General features: G+C 38.1%; 1 protein-coding gene across 2 annotated transcripts in view; it reads right to left on the bottom strand.

The window, feature by feature from the left end:
- brinp1 (bone morphogenetic protein/retinoic acid inducible neural-specific 1) overlaps positions 1–20207 on the bottom strand; it is a 110764-nt gene that overhangs the window by 59093 nt on the left and 31464 nt on the right. For both annotated transcript variants that reach the window (XM_056403128.1, XM_056403129.1), the window contains exon 3: positions 2057–2247. In XM_056403128.1, the coding sequence (XP_056259103.1) occupies positions 2057–2247 (191 nt within the window). The remainder of the gene's footprint in view (positions 1–2056; positions 2248–20207) is intronic.

The raw sequence follows: 20207 nt of genomic DNA on the forward strand, positions 1-20207 counted from the left end.
GATATTTTTGGGGGGTTATTATTATTATTATTATTATTATTATTATTACTATTATTGCCAAAAATAACAGCCTTCATAAAATACCAGCAATACACATTTCTGTTCATGCTAGTTTCTGACAGTGCTTGTTCTGTAATGTTCACTATCTCAAAGGTGCTAATTGTTTCTGATAATGTTCTTTAATTAGACAGTGCTTGTAGATAAACCAGAGCAATACATATGATAATCATCCTCCTCCATTTACCTGAAAGGGCCATAGGTTATCTACAGGTGTAATTACCATATGTATGACTGTAATGGTCTTGGGATGTTTTGAATGAAATTGGAGCAGTGTTGTAGATTCTTGTGCAGTCATGGAGCTGATTCAGAGGATGATTTCTTATACATTTCATACAATTGGCACGTCTTTTTTAATCACATTTGATCTATCTATCCATTGTAGGAAAAAAAGCATATTGTGTTAGGTATACATACTGATTTAATCATGGCTATGGGAATTCTTTTTTTTTATGTGTCAATTTTGAGTTTTGACTGCCAGCTGGTGAAGAGTTGAAATAGCTGCACACAATATGCTCAAAGTCAGTTAGTCATCATGACATGTTTATACGGTATGTAGATCAGTTGGCTGGGCCACCATGTAAAGCTAGTCGTTCTGTGTCTGAATCTGGTTTGTCATACTTTAAGTATATTTACCCAGTTTTTTTCTTAAACCTGTTCTTCATCAGGAAGCGAACCTTAACACCCCACATTCATGAGATACAATATATGTATTATTCTAGATAGCAGAAAACTATTCATTGAAAGTCTGATTTCTGTATTTTGATGGGCAGCTCCCAGCAGCTACAGCTCGCTTCTGCATTTTTGCCGAACGCGAGAATTCACATTATTTCCATGATGTTACAGTATGTTTCCACTTTTCAAATGTCCCCACACATGTTCAGCGGGGAAGAGGTGCAGCGATTGATATCAGATAGCCCTGTCATGGCTTTGATGAAAGCTCCGGGTCACTGTCCTGCTGGAAAATCCACTTAAGCCAGACGAGATTGAAAACCTCTGCAGAATAGAGTGGTACTTCTCTTTAGTTAGTGTGGAGCTGATCCTGTGCAGGCCACCCACAACAGACGGCTGACAGATCCACAAACCTGGGCATATCGAAATGTAGGTCGTACATGCTTTTAAGTTGTCATACACTCTCAACTTTTGTTGTTTGACTAAAATGCTGAATGTTTAGACTTGTCGGCGAAGTAATGGTTTGGAAACTGCTACTCATGCTGGCTTTTCTTTTTTCCGTTTGGCTTGGCTTTACGGATGCAGATGTTGCTGTGTCTCAAAGATGTCTTATAAAATGGTTCAGTAAATCTGCTGGTCTTCCACTGTGGTTACTTTAAGATCACCCAAATCTTGCTTTGGCAGAAAGTTATTTGTTTTGAGAGATTTTCTCCAGTCTGCTTTGTCCTGCCCTCTTCCAATGTAGCTGCAGTTTTGCTGTAGTTTGAGTTTTTCATCACCTTGGAGAACAACACGGCCCCAAACTGTTTCACTGAAGCTGTTTTTGACACTGTTGCAAACAGGCAGATGAATAATCCAGGACACCATGCTGTTGCGGTTTCACAGTATAATCACATGGGGCCATTGAATTCTGACATTTATTTGTACAAATATACAGAGAAATATTTATTCATTAACTTGCTGAAAGGGATCTGTCATTTTTTTTGTAGTATGTTGCATGTATTCTCTATGATTGATAATTATCAATTCAATGATAAATGAACCAGCTTTTAAAGGATTTATATTAATTGTATTTAATTATTAAATTTCACATTAAATATTCATATCAAGAATTAACAGTTTGGTACCTAGTACAACTTTTAGATACACGTCCAATTTGCAGCCTAATTAATTTATTTTCTGAGAAGAGCCTTTCCAACCTCACCTTTAATTGACATGCATGTAAGCAAACCACAAATCATGTGTGAAAAAAAACATTTAAAACAGAGTGTAAAAAGTGGTAATCAAGCATGGGAGTGAGCAAATGAAACCAGTGAACCTCTCTTACCTCCCAGGGTGGCTGAGATGAGAATGTGGGTTCCATATTTCTTAATGATGGTGTCGATGAACTGCTGAGTAGTGGGTCTGCGGCCCAGCAAGCGGACGCTGCGCTGGAACTCAGGCATGAGTGGCACGGGGTTCCGGATTAGGTCCCTTCTCTCGATCGCTGTGTTCCTCACCTTCCAACGTGCAAATTCCCTGACAATCACAGGAAAAAACAAAAAAAACAAATAGCTGTTTACACCACAATTGCTGCAGTTCCAGTATTACATTATCAAAATGATAGTAAAACAGCATTAATTCCAGTGCGGTAACACAATAATTAGCCAGACTCTATCTCACCAAATGCATTTGTGGGAAAACAATACACATCTGCCGGTGCACGCTGTGGCCTAAACTGTCTGATGATGTTGATGATAAAAAAAAAAAAAAAAAAAAAATACTGGAATATCCTTCCCTATGTACAAAGCAGCTCTGAAAATTCACATTAAAGTTACTTTTGTTACTGGAAAGAACAATAGCAAACATCTTTAATGAGTGTGGTGATTAAGAAGCTTTATATTCTGCTTCTTCCGTTTTCGGACTGTAATTTGACCAGTGTCTCGTGATGCCCTGTAGGATAATTTTCTCTGTACGGTGCTCTGACTTGAATCTCATGGAAGACAACACAAAAACCAACAAGGAATCATATTAACCGATATTACAACTTGTTCAACTGCGCCTCATTCTACCCTTGCTGTTTTTGACTGCAGTTAAAGATGTACTTCACAGCACAGATGTTAAAAAGACCCCTGCAAAATATCTGCATGGATGTTCATGATGTTTGCCTCTGTACCCACTGAGAAACACATCAAGAATCCATTTCCACAAACAGACATTACAGGAATCTCTGTTACTCTGAGGGTTACAGGAAAAAAAACAAAAACAAATCACCCTGTCCCTGAAAACACCAGGCTTTCTTGAGCTGTGTGAAATGCAAAAGAAGACACTGTTATTGAGTCAGAGGCTAATGCTTAGCATATCCAGGAACTGATAGTCAGGGATTAGGCATTCATGGAAGTAGGTTTCTTATTGCGTGGTGAAATTGTCAGGATAGACAGTTGCATACAAATTTAGATTTTGTTATTGTTATAAGACAGTTCATACATGTAATTCTGTATATTTGGTTGTTCTGGGAGACGTGACGCCAGAGAGAATTTCTGATGTATTAGATCACTGAAGGAGGCATCATTTCAATGCTAATTTAATCAGAAGCTGTGATTTTCATCATCATCATCATCTGTTCTTTCTGTCAAATGCAGACATGTTTCTATTTCCATACAGATTGTGCAGATTCCCAACACTTCAAACACCTCTATCAAACATATATGTACGTGCACGGATGTGTGATACATACGCTCGCACTTTGAACTAAAAGGTGTGAGTATGTGTATATTCAGTTGCCCACATTCAAATGGAATGAGTATAAACAAGTGTGCACTCTCCACACTACTGAAATGACTTATTTGAGTCTATTGACAGGGGGAAATGTAATTTCCTAATTACTGAGTGATAGTTTTAAAAGGATTTCCTCAGAATTAGATTTATTTTGAATTTAGGTATATTTAATGCAGACTTTAGTACACGAATGATGAATCCAATTATAGTAAGTGTGTGACTTAAAGTACAACAGACACTCCACCACATCAAACACAAACAAAAGGTTTCATCGTCTCAATAACGCCACCCTAAAAGCCTGCTCTAATTGAAATCCGAGCTCTGCTCAAAAAAGGCAGATACATTCAACATAAAGATCATCCAGTACACACACACACACACACACACACACACACACACACACACACACACACAGACACACACACACACACACACACACACACACACACACACACACACACACACACACACACACTCCACAATTCACACCAGGAAGATTTGACTTGTTCTTTGAGCTTTATGGGTATTGCATTTTAATCCTACTAAAACATGTATTCAAATCATTCTTGAAGAAAGAAAATGGAGGTTTGCTTGCTGTCCACTTAAGTTCATGAAAAATAGAACCATAACAATCCAACAAGAAGATTGAAAAAGGGATTTCTCCTGTTCTTGTTATCATCCTAAAAATAGAAGTCAGTGCCTTTTTTTCAGGCAGAGTTTCAAGGTTGTTTTGTCAACAAAATATCCTGCAAACCACTCCAAAGTTCCTCACAATAATTACTTGTGGAAAAAAAAGACTTGAGACTGGTAAATAAACAACTGTTATGTTGTTGCAAACATTGGGTATGTCACAATAGTAAAAATTACAAATAGCTCCTTTTAGACTAATGTCTAATAGGATAAAATGATGAAATGATGATCTTCTAACCAAATGTTCGGCAAAAACACTTGTTGCCATTATTCCACACTGTAATTCAAGACAAGGAAGGAGATTGTGACCTATTATGATATTTCCTGCTACTGGAATGGTTTGCGGCAACATGCATACATTGTAGTTTCTCACTGATACTGTTGGTATGCTCATACTAAGCAACTTTCAAAATATGCAAAGACTCCTGCGCGCTATCTCGATTGCAATAAAAAAAAACATACCAAAAAATACACAAGAGGCTAAAATAAAAAGGCATTGTGGGAGTTAGTTCAGGCACATAACATACACATATTGATTGTAAAGGTTTCTTTAAGACACTATGATAGACCCAGCAGCATTATTATCACCCTAAAGAAAGTGATTTTTTTTTTTTCCCAATTCTAAAAAGTAAGCAATTTGGATAAAAGTCACAGCAAAGTGCTTTGTAACAGCTTCATTCAAAGGTTTCCTCTAAGTATTTTTTTTCCCAACCCTCAAGGGCTCCTCATAATGATTCAGCCATGAATAGGTGGGTCCCCTCAAATTGATTGGTTACTTAGTTTGAATTCTCTGACACACAGTCAGCGATGTGTCAGTCTGCCTGAGCACAGCTTGACGGCAGCACTTTTTAATGCTCTATTCAGCACTCTTCAGTAGCATTTAAAGTTTCATTCCTCTCTGCCAGTGGACTGTTACGTAATCACACAACTTTATAATGTAGCCCGCATTTCAAAAGGTAATGTCTTCACAGCTCCCAAAAAGGAAAGCAGGATGAAGTCAACATGAAGTATTGGAAGGAGTTAATGAATGCTTATAATTTGACAATACGGATTTTCACAATGGCAGGAATGTCATTGTTTTTTGGGTTTTTTTTTTTCAAGCAGATAATCAATAAACGCTTTAGCGGCAGATTTGCAGAAGTCTTCCTTTCTGACAACTTTGCAATTCCTCAACATTGCAGAGACACAAGTTCTCATCTGGCGGGACAGGGCTCACATCCCATACTTGTACATGCTGATTCAGCTTCCACTCCTGTTCCATGGCTTAGCTTCGGAAGAGGTACATGTTGCTGTTCTGAAATCTGGAGCAAACATTCAAGCCAAGAGAACTGAGAGAGACTTTCAGATTTCAGCAGCAGATGTACCAGAGTTTCTCTCTTTTCATTCCTTACCCTGGCTCTCACTGTATCCACCTCTGCCGCTATCTGCGGCTCTCTTAGATATCAATTCATTTTCATTGAATCCTCCTCATGGCTCCGTCACTGCCAATTATTATATAAAACTTTATGTGGCAGCCATATGTACTTGGACCCCTCTGCCCCAGATTAGCATGCCAGCAGATGGAACCTGCGACATGATTCAGTGCTTTACTTCACAGCTCCAAGACCGGTTTAATGACCTATCAAAGGAAGTTAAGAGGAGATAAATGGCATTGCAGCTGCATAGGAGGAAAATGGGAACATAGGTGATTATTGCTTTATGGTGTTCAAGTAACTTGCGTGGGAGGGTGGGTATGTTACATTTGCCTGCGTGGAAGTGTCTGTGACCTACAGAAAATACAGGATCTATGATATGGAAGTGGAGAGCCATGAATAAATACTTTCATTTATGTATACTTATTGTAAATGACACTGACGACCTTACAATTTTGCTGAAGCATTTAATGGTGAAGCCTTATACTGCTGTATGGTGGGTCCTTATGCAAGGATAATACACTCCTTGCTCCCACACATTCATGTTCTCTAACAAGCAACATTTTGGCATTTTGAACAAAGAGTTTGATGATGGAGGATTTTTTTTTTTCTTTGAAGAATCAGCTAAAGTCGGTTAATCCCTCAGTGCCCTTTATTGAGACCACCATTTTATCTGATTCCCTTCCAATGTTTGTCTCAGCACAGTTGAGTCGAGTAAACACAGACAGTGGTTGCTAGGAAATACATTATTGTAATCATACGGCCAACTCCCTCATCTCACGTGGATCAGGACGAGAATGTTTTTCACCAAAGATCATTTGCTTTAATGAATGTACCGATGGCTTTATCATGTCTGCTTCTATTTTAGACCTTAATCAAGAAAAGGCCTGAAGAAAAGTAATGTTTTGTGCCCACTGATTGTAATGAAATGTAGCTTTTTCCCCCACCTGGAGCTATCACTCTATACCAGACTCACTCATTACAGAGCAATTGTAAGATAAATATTAAACTCTGCAAAGAGAGAGTATATGAAGGCAAGCAGAAGAAACTCTGTCAAAGTCTGTCAAAGTCAACACCTGAACAATAAAGCCAATAAAAGAAGCTTTCATTTGCTTTGGACTTTTCAGCATGAAACATTGATATGAACTGTATCTCATATCTTGTGTCTTCGGTTCTCTCTGGGAACGCTCATACTTTAAAGTTATCTTTTGAGGATCAACTGGATGCAAACATATAACTGAGATGGCGGAATGAAAACAAATTAAAAATTTAATAGAATGTATTAACACATTTCTGCCAGTGTCCCGGTTTTATTATTTTTGGATTAATTGATGCTTACAAGGGGTGTAACGATTCATTCACTGCATCAATGCATCAACTGTAAATTATGCCAATTCAACTGCATCATTCTGTTAGAAGAAATAAACATGATGAATTACTCCGACTTCAGCAAAGATCATACTTGAAGGTCTTAGAACTCAAATATTTGCAGTTTCAAACAGATGATCATGGTCTCGACCAGGAGATTAATATTTTGCTGCTCATCATTAAAGTTGTAAAAGTCATAATATTTTTTATAAAAATCAAATGTTTCTGATACTGTTTGGCTGACTTTTTTTCCACTGCAATAGACATTCAGTGTATATACACTCGGTAATTCTACTCTTCTCCAGGAGTTTGGATTGGTTATTCTTTGTATCTCAACACAGCTGTACTGATAATGCAAACTGGACATTTCCTACTGACGCAGGTTCACATTAAAAGCGTTCACTGGAAAACACTACGTGGCTTTTATTGTAAAACTGTCTCAGGAAAATGCAATGTATTTGTCATTCAGGTTAGCGCTGACAGTGAACGTTTATCAAAATTGTGCCTGCTGAAAGGAGAAAACTGTCATTTTCTGTATTTTTTTTTCCTTTTTTTTGTCAGCAGATCAGTTTTAAATATAGCAGACAGTAATAGAACAAGACAAAAGAGCCACAGTGAGCCGTGAGATGAAGAGTTTCAGGCGACAGGCTGCACACCTCCAGCTGCTCACTAACGTAACCATCTCCATTACTTTGCCCTGCTGCTGCGTGGGAAACTACTCACGCTATACGCAGCAGGAAATCGGTTTGCGGCAGGTTTGTCCGGCTGCACTGTAAACAGAAACGCCAACTGTGGTGGCACATTTGCTTTTCTATTGTATTTTTAGTATATTCCAAAGGGGTATTTGCTGCCACCAGAAATGTGACAAGTTTAGTATCAAACTGCACTTTATCCACTTGTAACGACTGGTGTCGCCACATCAAGCAGGACTTTAAGTCTAAAATAAGGACGGGGGAAAAACAAAAGAGCCTATGTGTACCAAATCACCAGCTTGTTTCATTGCTTGTTGATGACCCACTAGACACAAACTGCAGCAGTATTACTGTATGTTTAAAGGACAACATTAAAATACTATATGACCTCGTCACTCTGTAAACTATCCACTCCCTGCCCGTATGAAATGTTGGATTTCTATGAACCCCAAACGCATAATACATTATAGTGCATGTGATTTCAAAGTGCATAAAGCTTTCATTACTTCATCACTACAAATCTTTACAATGACAATCATGTCTTATAATAGTTTCATGGCATTATAAATCTGATCATCATACTTTTGAATGTCAAGTATTATTTTGAATTGCTGTATAATTGCTAGTGTTGCAATATTTACTTCACACAGATTGTACAGTATTAGTTATCAGGGGTATCATACTGTCTTTATCCATAATGGATGGAAAGTATGACTATGGCATGTCGTAGCACCTTCCAGGCAGCGTGTTGTCTGCTTCAATTAGAGTTAGGCTGTATCGACATCCAGTGAATATTCCCTAACCGCTCTGACAGGGGCAGGAAGTGACCATCATAAAGTGTGTCACCACAGGCACTTTGTTGATCCTGACACTGGGGCCCAGATTAGAAAAAAACCTTGAGAGAGCATGACAGACATTCAAAGTGGAAGTGCGGCGGCACAGAGCGAAGAGAGGCACAGTCTCGTTGAAAGAAAATCTCTAATTAAGTGAGCGGGAAACTGGCTCGGCAGGATGCAGAGACAACATGTTCTTGGGCGAACTTGTCATTCTTGGCTTCTTGTTTACCTCTTGTCCTCCTCTCATACTGTATCAAAGTCCTCACAGTAAAATACAGTACGTATTCAGAAGGATATGTTGTTCACTTACAGCTTGACCTTTGACAGTCTGTGGTAAAAAAAAAAACAAAAACAGAAGACATCTGACAAAAAAAAAAAGAAGTCTGTGCCATTTTCTTTTCACTTGAAGCAAACTACAAGCATTTATGATGAAACAAGCCAAATAAAAAATGTTACATCTAGCTATAAACATGTTAGTGTTATCAAAACACCCTGACTTTATTTGAAGCAGACTAGATGTTGTCATAAAGGGCAACAGCGTGACACTCAGCATTTTACAAGGAAGATTTAAAGGATGCACCTGCTGTAGAAAAAATAGTACAAGAACAAAAAAAACAGGCCAAAATAAATCTTACATTATCGTACTTTTTTAGTTCAAGTTGGATTACTTTGTGCTCATCTCCTTCAGTGACCTCAGATGCGTAGCACTGTAATGTATGGCATAAATCAGAATATAGTTAATGAAGCTTTGTTTATTTACAGCTACCCTTTGTACACAGTGCTTTAATTTGATCTTTCTCAAGTGCCAAAGATATTACTTTTACTCCGTCATTGCTGTTAATGCAAACACTCATAAGTCCTCTGGTATTTTGTACAGTTAATTGTACGATGGAATATTTGATAAAAGTAACAGAAACATTTCGATCTCTTGAGCCTCAACTGATGAAAGAGTTATGAGTGAATACAGCTTGTTGCGTATTTTGGGCTCATTAGTTACTGAAGTAAATCATGATTTTAAAAATTGTAAAAAAGAGAAAATAAACTTGCTCTTGAATCAACCTCTCATGTTCTATATATCCTGTACGCTTTTGAAGCTTATAACGATGTTTTTTACACAGACTGTGTTAGAGAGGTGATGATTTAAGTCTGTTGTAATTGAGGAGTCTGATGGTTTATGATTAATTATAGATTAGTGTGAAAACCACTTGTAGAAATATAAAATTATAAAAGATACAAAATCTGTGTGGAGCAAACCCTAAGAGGGTATTTCTTTATTTTTAGCCTCACCGTTTTAATTTATAGATAAAGATACAGTATTCATCATGCTGGAACTCTCACTATACTCAAGGATACAATATTTATCCTGCTGCGGTCACACCAAATGTTTAATTTAGAGTTACATTATTTGGTTGTTATTCCATTGCCACTGAAAAGCCTCCACATCCATGGAGGCTAAACATACTTGGTGGTTCTCGCAACTTCCCATTCATTCTGGAGTCTCTCTCTTCTGCATGCCACCTTCCACACAGTACATGTTTCATCTGGTGAGTGACTCAGCCCATATTCCCATGACAGAAATTTGAATTAACAGACAAAGAAAAAAAAAAAAAAGGACTAAATGAGAGAAAAGCTCATGCTTGCACACTGGATGGTTGCCAGTAACTGTAGTGTATGAATGTGGCTTTGCATGAATCTGAAACCTAATGCCGTAGGCTAAGAGAAGAGTCAGTGGAATCAGCAGTGCAATCACTAAAGCCGGGCTCAGACTACACGAGTTTTAATATCCCAACAAGTTTTGAAATCGGGTTGCATCACGCACATAAGAAGAAAACTTCACAGATGTTCTTCTCTATAATCTCAAACATGCTCACACTACAGGATTTGAAAATAGTGGCACATCACATGCTACAGGATATTATTAAGATTACTGTGCCAGAGGAGCGATCAGGGAGGGATGCACCACCTCACATGATCTCATCTAGAGCGATCTCATGGGGAAGCAAATGTAAAAAACAAGGAGACTGTGGTGCAACAACCTATTGTAATGTAATACTTGTGATAAGAAAATGGTTTGCGAGACGCAGTCAACACAGGTTTCTTCACATATCAAACATGTTTGATATTAATCGAGGCGGCCCAGATGAGTCTGAGAGCAGTTCAGGAGGTTTAAGACTGAATCTGTAAAATGATCACATTACCAGATAACCTGGGCTGAACGTCGGTACCGACCAAGGTCCAGGATCACAGTTCTCCTCCGATTGTCAGGAGGCATGAATCAAGGTTAAATCAGCCCAAAACTCCTGTAGTCTGGCTGGATCCGGCTTAACAAGATGCTCACTTTGACATGTTTTGTAAGTGACACATATGCGCACACACACACACACACACACATATATATATATATATATATATATATATATATATATTTCTTTTCTAGATTTCTTTCTAGCTTTTTCTAAGTCAGATAAATGAATCGTTTTAACTTTAACTGAGGAAATAGTGTTTCTGCTGCAAGAATCCAGGTGTTTTTCATAGTGCCTGTGAAATGCAAAACTTCCCTGAGTAATCTGCACGTGTTTGGTGCCACTGATGTGGTTTTGAAAAAGTGTCTGCTTCCACTGATGTGAGAAGGAACAGACAGCATTGGTTTTCATGCTTTGATGAGGGATGAACCTGTCATTTTTAGTCATTTGTTCCACTACTTGTTTTCCGGGATGACTTAACTAATACTTCAATTGGTGGTTGAAAAGGATACAATACAACAAAATCACTTTGAACGATATACTTTAGTCAAATTCATTGTCACATAACAAAATACTCCATTTCCAGCAGCCAATCAAAGGAGCAGAGGAATCAGCTGCTGTCTATCTAATCCTCGCCCTCAAACTTTAAATCATCTCAAACTGAGCTCAGGGTTTGTGTGCATGCACAGTCAGTTTTGCATGTAAAAGAGAAATGCTCTCTGTGAGGGAGGATTGTGGATTGTGACACATGCATGCTTACTGTTACTGCAAGGTCATTTACCAACACCACAGTTTCTGTATTTATAAAACTATTTTTTAACATAATATAATGGCCCAGAAGCATCGCTTATGGTAATGGGATATTGCTCTGATTAGCATAGACATAATGATCCATCAAAACCATTAAAAAACAAAAAACAACAGACAAACAAAAAAAAAGAAGAACGGAAACAGCACTGAGCTCTCTATCCACTCTCAGTGAGAGCAGATCATGACATGGGCGTGTCTGTTATCGCTTTTGATTTTTTTTTTTTTTGCAAAATCAAATCACAGCAAGAGAGTGAAGCAGATCCATCTCATCAGCTCCTGTGTTGTATCACTTGCTCACTCTACCTTCAACATATTTATCAACTTCCTTTTTTAAGTGTTGATAAAAGAGATGAGGAAGTAGGTGAATCTGGCTTCAGGATGGCGTGGATTTGAAAATGAACAAACAGTCTAAACAGTCGATTGATGCAACTTCTTTTTTGAAAATGAGAGTTTGGTAAAACAGTATGAGCCAAAGGGCTGGGAGTTGACAGGGATTATCTTTGCCATTTCATTTGTCTATGACCATAATACTATCTTATTAAAATTAATTAGAAAATGATCCTACGCATGGGGATTTTGCATTATAGCATCCTACATTATTTACAAAAGCCCACTAAACATCCCTGAGACATCATTGATTGAATCTTTGCCACACTGTTCTTTACAGAGCCATGCTCAGCTGACTGATAGCCATGAGGGTCTCAACAGAAAACGCTGGCAAGCTGCTAGGACTGGGGGAGACTTTGATCCAATAATGGTAATTCCCCCATGAATGACTTTGTGCAGCTATTTTGTCTTCCCACACAGTATTGACTTATTCCCTTTCATTGTGTACATGGTGTTCCCACACAGAAACAGCGCCGCGTGATCTCATCTACTTGGATATCTTTTTTTCAGGGATGTAAGAAAAATGTTATTACATCTAGACCGCCATGTGGCACAGCAGGGTTTATGAATGTCCATGTGTGTCGCATTTCAGGGGCTGCATCCTAAAGAAGAATAAGTTGTCAAGGCTACCAACAAGAGGTTGCCATGATTTACATCTTATGGGACCTTTTTAATTTGTCCAGTTCATGTGATTTACCAGTGACCGATGGGCACCAGAGGGCAAACACCTGCTAAATAAAACTTCATTCAGGCTGTCTTCGACTTTACGAGGACAGACTGCACCATTACCAAATGGCAGGCTATTGATCCTGACATACTAAGCACTGCAAAGGGTACACTTCTAGAAAAAACGTTGTTTTCCGACTGAATTAGAATCTTTGTAAAGGTTAAGCATGATATTTTTCAATATATTAGTTCTTAAAAAGTAAAGAAAAGCAGACTTTGAAGGATATAGTCCGTGAAATGGGACACAACCTCTGGCAGAGCTATACATGATTGAATCAATTCTTGTTTGATTTAGTTTATCACTTAGTGTATGTCCTACATTGCTGTGAGAGTTAATGCGTGAATGACATTATATAGATATACTCTATTTGGCATTAGTGTGCACAGTGTGCTAAGTAGCCTGTGAAGAGCACACAAGCCACACAACCTTACTTTATTTAGATTCAGGATACTTTAGTTCAGAATAAATCTACATTATATAGCATTTAGGTTGGTTATTTAAATGCTTGTATTATATATCACCTTACTACAAGCTGTAGGCATACCTCTGTGTCTATGTCATTCACTCTTGTCACCATTTTGGTGTCCATTTTTCTGTCAGTATTTTTCATGGATTCATCTAGGTAACTAGCTAGCTATGCGGGACGATGACGTTACCATTCTTAATCCCATCACCAGTCTTGATCACAATGCCCTGATTGGTTAATTGTTTTTTCCAGCCAGTGGAAACAGCTGTCAGTGGGCACAACACCAAACCTATTTACATTGCTAGACAAATCAGAGATGTGGGTGGTGTTTCAGGGGGTCTGGAAGCAGGCAAGCATTTCCTACCTCAGCATTTGTTTTATCTCCGGGGGCCTTACTCAATCATGGTTCTGTTCTGAGCCAATGTGAAAAGCGGGATCAGTACCATATCTGGACAGAAATTCATGGTCTTTCTGACAATCGAAGTTCACTAAAGGTTGCAACCCTGTGATTCAAATGAACAAGGGGCAGATATACTATCTCGGAGCAACCAAGCGACTGGATTACTCTCATCATTTATAGTGCATTACATACTGCAGTAATAACATTATTTCTTTGGGAAAGGCCCCCATAATCTGAGTCCTAAGAATCCCTGTTCCTGTGCTGCTACAGTATTATGCAGAAGCTTGACAGAATGAAAGGGTAAAAAAAAAAAAAAAAAAATCCAGGCCTTTCATGGTAATAAGGAGGCAAAGCACAGTAATAAATCAAACAGACAGAGATACAATTGAAATCCTGTAAGAATTTCAGCCACCGAGAACCATTCAAAATATTACAGAATGAATCTTAATCCTATGCTCCAGTGCGCAGTGAAGGGCTAGGCAGAAAGAGGTGGGATGTTATTTTGGTTGGCCCGAGCTGTTTGCTTGTGCTTGTTTTATTTATTTTCACTTCAATTCTGGCATGGGCCGGATTTCTGAAGAGGGCATTGTAAATAGTGCAGGAAATCAGAAGGGCTATTTTGAAATTCTGTTATAGTGCTGCTGCTAAAAAAAAAAAGAGTAGATAACATCAGCACAGCACAGAGGCCATGTAAACAGATCCAAGCTAATGGGTTTAGATAAAATTAGATGTGTGTTAACAGTAAATCGCGTTACATTCACTGTCAATGCCCCCACGTCTGTCAAGTTGATGATGGCAGTGTACACACTCTAACAGAGACAGCTGCATGTTTTTCATCAAGTATATAAACATTCAGTTTCCCTATATACACTTTAAAAACAAAATCTCATACATAATGACTCTATCTTATAGGTGATAGTCTCACGGTTATAAGGAGCTACAAGTAGAAGCTATTTGAGGAATTGGACTGTAAAATATAGTTGCTATTCCTGCCAGAATTACAGGTTCTTTTGAGTGGCACAATCTTGATCCAAACTGTCCTAGTGTGTATCAAAAATGCCCCCCCCTCCCCTCCCTTTAACAACATCTTCACTGGTTGTGACGTCATGCCTGACGCCTGCAGAGCCCATCTGTGTAAAATGGAGGCATTAGCCTGGGAACGACCATACTGTTATCAGAGCAGAGAAAGAATCTGCTTGCGTAGAAAGGATTATGTCAAAGTAACGCTGACGCACAAAAAGACACACTGCTTTTAATCTTACAGTGTGATATTTTAGATTTTGTATGGGCTGGCAGAGCCCAATGTTACAGTTTTGCTTTTGAAAAGGTTTATTGTTTTATTCAGTAGACAAGATGTAAAGTACATACAGAGGAAAAAAAACGTGGAAAGAATGAGACGATTCTGTGAATGAATTTTCTTTCCATTAACTGCACTGTTGTTGGTGTATTACTTTTCTGAAAATCTGTGGGCTGGGTCATCATTTTATTTAATTTTGTGTCTGCAGAAAATGGACTGACCCCATAAGAAATCCTCAAAAGGCTCAAGCGAAGCCAAAGGGGAAATAAACAGCATAAATCTAATTTACTTACTGCCATGATGACACAGTTAATGCAATAAAGTATGCTCAGTGGTACCACAGCACAAACTACAATACTCTATCCTCAAATATCCAAGAACTTTATGTAGCATAATACCTAAAAAGAGTCTACTAACTTCACTTTCACTTCTAAACATCTTAGTTATTAACCATTAATTGGGGCATATCAGTAAATGGAACGTGATTGCATAAATGGAATATGATTGCTGGCATAATAGCTTTGTTAGTGCACTCTGTAATTGTGATGAGGCAATGAAACGAAAATGGATCTAATCAAAAACAATCTCTTAATTTACTTTAATCTCAAGAATTTGATGGGACATGGTGCCGGAAGCAAATGCATGGGTGAGTGACATGAGCATGTGTTTGAATCTAATTAACTGTGTAATGTGAGAAGTTGTGCTGATGAACTAGTCAGACTGTGTGGGCAAGGGCTGAATGGAAATTATTATGAGCCTACACAACAAATAATGGGATGAGAGACTCTGAGTTGCATTCAATTGAAACCAGAAATTATATGGAATCTCAAAATATCTTGAAAGGCTTTGCTTTCAAACAGGAGAACATATGGACGTGCGATTGCCTCGAAAATATTGTTTACATTACATCCACCAAAGCCAGAGCAATTCAGGAGATAATTCCATCTATTCTAGCATGTCTCTATCTCAAACGTAAAGCCTTCCTGTATTCTGGATATTGTTTACAGCTGATGAAACACTTCATCACCTACTCTGTACTGTAATGAAATCACAAACAATGCTCTCGCGTTCTACATATAAGGAAAAACAACCAAGGTCAAAGCATTCACGCAGTAAAAAAGAAAGCACTGCTATTGTTAGCGCCTGAGATTCAGCTTATTGTATATCACCCATTTGCTGCTGAACTCAATATGCCCCGTAATAACTGTCAGTCATACCCCAAATAAAACAGCATTATGTTGATGATTTCTATGTATTGTATTCGCTGTGAGTGTAATGACTAAAATAAAAACCATCCCTTTCAATTCAATAATCCCGTTTTATCTTTCTATCTACCGGAAACAAAGCTTCTTACGATTTACTTCACTGTCTTTAATTTAAGGATATCTAAATGGCTCCTGCACGGCCATGATACTAATATCATATGCGGCTCTGAGATCACATCAGAAAAATTAAGTTTGTTAAATATTGCTTGGCAGTCAGATAAATGAAATAATGTGTTTTGTCAACTTGTTGAGAATTGCAGTATAAACTGTGAAGAGTGCTAGAGCGAATACTATGCTTGATTTCAGCACCTTGGACAGAGATGGTTTCCTCACAAAAAGAAACCTTTGAGAAAGTGCTATTTAGGGGAACTGTCTTTACAAACTGTATTGGAAAGCACCTCACAAAGAAAAAAACCAAACAAAGGATGTCCCTTTCCAGTTTGAGATTTGCTGTTTGCTTAAAGTCACACATTCAATACAAAAAGGTTGTGATGCACTTTTTTTAGGTTGTATTTGGGGTTAACATTCACTCTTAAGGCACAATATAGTGCATATGAATATTTCCAGACTATCTCCCTGTGTTTTGAAATCTTTAGCTGTTAGATATCATGTAAGAAGTGCTGTAAAGGACACAAGCATGCACAAGTCAGTAATAATCTATAATATCATTTCTGCTTCACTGCTCCAAGTCTGAAAATTAGAAACATGTCATTACTTGTTAAACCCACTTATCGGGCTGTTGCTGAGTGAGCCCCGGGAGATCAGAACAACCTTCCAGAGGATATCAGGCCGGCTAACTCTGTGCCCTCTTTCTGAAACTCCCTTTATACACACAATGCACTTTCCCCTGAAAGAAAAAGGATGTAATAAATCTTTTTTTTTTCAACCAATTACCATGGCATGTTCTTGTTATCTGTCAAGAACCCACAAAACAACCCATTTTCACTGAGCGCTCATGCTTCAGCCTCCCTATAAATGTATGTCTTTAAACTGATTTTCATTGGGTCAGTTTGACCTGAAGATCCTTAAATGACACACGTTTTTTCTTGCATTCTAATACTCCATTATCCATTGCACAGACAGTCAGAGAAAGACAGAGAGAGGTTGAAGGCATTTCTAATATTCTCTGACCTCCATGAATTATAAATGGGAGTGGACATTAGAACATTACAAACACCTATCAATTTAATGCTTTGACTAAATCCTCAAAAATTACCATAGAGTTGAATCAACATTTTCTGGCACACTGAACATTATAAGGCGGCACGGAGATGGGATTTACTGAAGAGCTGCTGTATTGGTTCATGTATCCTCTATAAACCCGTAACTCAGTGCATGTTTGTTATTTTTAATATTCACAAATCCATATTTGCTTTGTTTACTTTATGGAAAAGCTCCCAATATCTTACTTGTTGGTATCACTAAAGGTGGCAAAAATATTTTTTAAATTGTTAATGTATTTGGTAGGGATGTCAGCTCCATTACTGCAATCAGCTCATGATGTTAAGCACCCACCACAATAAATTTGCTCTTTAAAGCTGGCTGACAAAGACTTGAGCGCTTATCTTATCTTATGGTATCCCTATGGGTTCATGAGAATGTTAGCAGAAAGAAATACAGGTCATTTGTCATGGAGGGTTTAACCAACACCAACAATATGTGTTGATATGATATGGTTTGCATATTAGAGAGGGGAAAATGTCTCTATTTCTTAAGGTATCTATATCTATCTACAAGCTATCTTATCCAAGAAAAACAACATTAATACATTTAAAAAAGTGAGTATTACATAGAGCTAAACACTACAAATGCCAATGGTGAAATTTAACTCTAAATTGTGCTTACAATAAATAGCCGATTGCATATATTTACATAACTATGACTTTATAATTCTAAATGGAGCTATGTAGCAAATAAATGCATACATCACATCGTTGTGTACCCACTGGATCGCAACACAAACTGGCAGACTTCCAAAATATTGAATTGGATAGCACATAAAAGACCTACTGAGATTAATTTTGGACATGTAACCTTTCTGAATTCCCACATCAGAGGAGAGCCTGTCTGCACTACGTTTACAACACAGCTAAGACAACATGTCCAACATTTTCAGTGTTTTGCTGGAAGTGAACTGACTCAGATGTTCTGCAGGAGGCCTGAAAAAAAAAAAAAAAAAAACTTTTTGTGTTTGTGTAGGTCACACACAAAGGCGTGCACGGACTGCAGGACAGAGGAGTGGGAGAGGAACGACACCTCCGCTGAGGTGTTTAGAAGAGATGCTGTGCACTGACTCTGGGGCTGGAGCATATTCCCAGCTTGTGTATTTTTAGACCTGTGAAATCTATGCTGGAAATTGTTTGTCTCTTGTTTGTTTATGTGAGTAATTTGACCTTTAATTGTTTAGGCGTATGCGTCTTATTTTTCATGAAATGTATTCACTTGCAAAAACACAATTCTTTGACATGACCAACTGTTAGTTTTCCTGATTGCACCTTTTCCCAGGATTTTTAAATGTAGCTTGACTGACATCTCCCTGACCCCTCTATGTAAGTTGTGTTGTAGCTGTTCGGGCAAACAAAACTAACAGCTTTGATTCCATTGAATAGATGGGAGTTCGGGGACCTGTTCTGCACCAAACCTTAATCTGAAACAGTCTAATCAGCTAAAATGAAAAGATCTGTGTGGGCTGACAACATCTTTAAGACATAAAATGTGAAATAAAGAATAGTATAATTTGCAGAGACCAAGGAATGAGTCCTTGGGTTTTGCTTTTGTGGATTAAAAGTCAACAGCAGTTCAGTGTGCTGAAAATCAGTGTATGCACCTTTCGGGCAATGACTCACTTTAGTGGAATACTTAGTAAATATTTAGAAGCAGTAATACAAGACATGGCTGCTTCAGCATCTTCTCTTCAGCGCTAGTTGCTCTTGTGGTGACGTTGCATTGCCTGTCTCAAGGGAGAGTGGCACAGGCATCCCACGCAGTGAATTAGTCAGTACTTAACCCTGACAGTTTCTTCTAGCCTCCTGTTTCTCCTCTAATTATCATCCCTTTCTTGCCAGTAATTAAGTCATCCCACAGCGGGGGCTTTTTACCACTAGGTTGGAGAAGGGAAGTGGCATCGAGTCCCTCCCCAGATAAGCCCCCGTTGATTCTCCCAAACTTATACAGCTGAGAAATGCAGATCAACACCCAGCATCAGCACTGCTCCAGTGATTGTAATTGCAGTGTAGCCCCAGGATAACATTGTGTTTATTGTGTGTGTGTTTGTGTGTCTGTTTCTGTATGTGTAAATGAAAAAGTAAAAATTGAGTAAAGAGAGTAAATTGTATTTTAATGTGGAGTAATTTTCCCATCCTGCATAAATGCTGTTGTATTATTACATTTTAGATTTATTTTTGTCTACCTATGTGCCAGCATATGGCACATATTTTTATGTGCCATACACCAAACAATACTTGATAAGAATATTGATAGCAATAAAATAATTTTGTTTTCACATGAAAAGTAAATGCTCAGCTGCTGTACAACAGTGATGATGTCAACTTGAGAAATTTTAGCTGTGATGTAATTTCAGATTTCCTGATTGGCTAAAGCAATTGTTTGAAATCCAAGTGTTGGAAGTGGTTATTGCTTCAGTCAGCAAATGGGAATTCACACTGCTGCCAGAAGGTGCAGAGCAACAGCCAAGATCCTGTTTCAGTGACAGCCTCCTAATTTTCTCAATCACTTAGAAATCACTTTAAAAATGTGCAACATATATAGATTTTACAGCAAATGTCTCTGCTGTGATATTTATATATTTTAATGTTTAAATTACTTACACTATTATCAAGTTATACAAACTAAAATCTGGTGTCATGTTAAGGAAATGTCATTCTCATCACTGTCTTCTTTTTTTATTTTAAAGTATATTTTTGTGGGAATTTTTGCTGACAGGAAATGAGATGGGATGACTTGCAACAAAGACCCCCCCCCCCCCACCCCCACCCCCATCCCCCACCCTCTGGGTACATTTAAATTGGAAATGCTGCAATTACATGGTCAGCATCTTGAACCCGAGAGCCACCAGGATGCCCTTTTATTGAGTTCTGCTCAGTGACAATATAATAGAACAGGTGCCAT

The sequence above is a fragment of the Seriola aureovittata genome, chromosome 18 (assembly GCF_021018895.1).
Source record: "Seriola aureovittata isolate HTS-2021-v1 ecotype China chromosome 18, ASM2101889v1, whole genome shotgun sequence".
NCBI classification, from domain to species: domain Eukaryota; kingdom Metazoa; phylum Chordata; class Actinopteri; order Carangiformes; family Carangidae; genus Seriola; species Seriola aureovittata.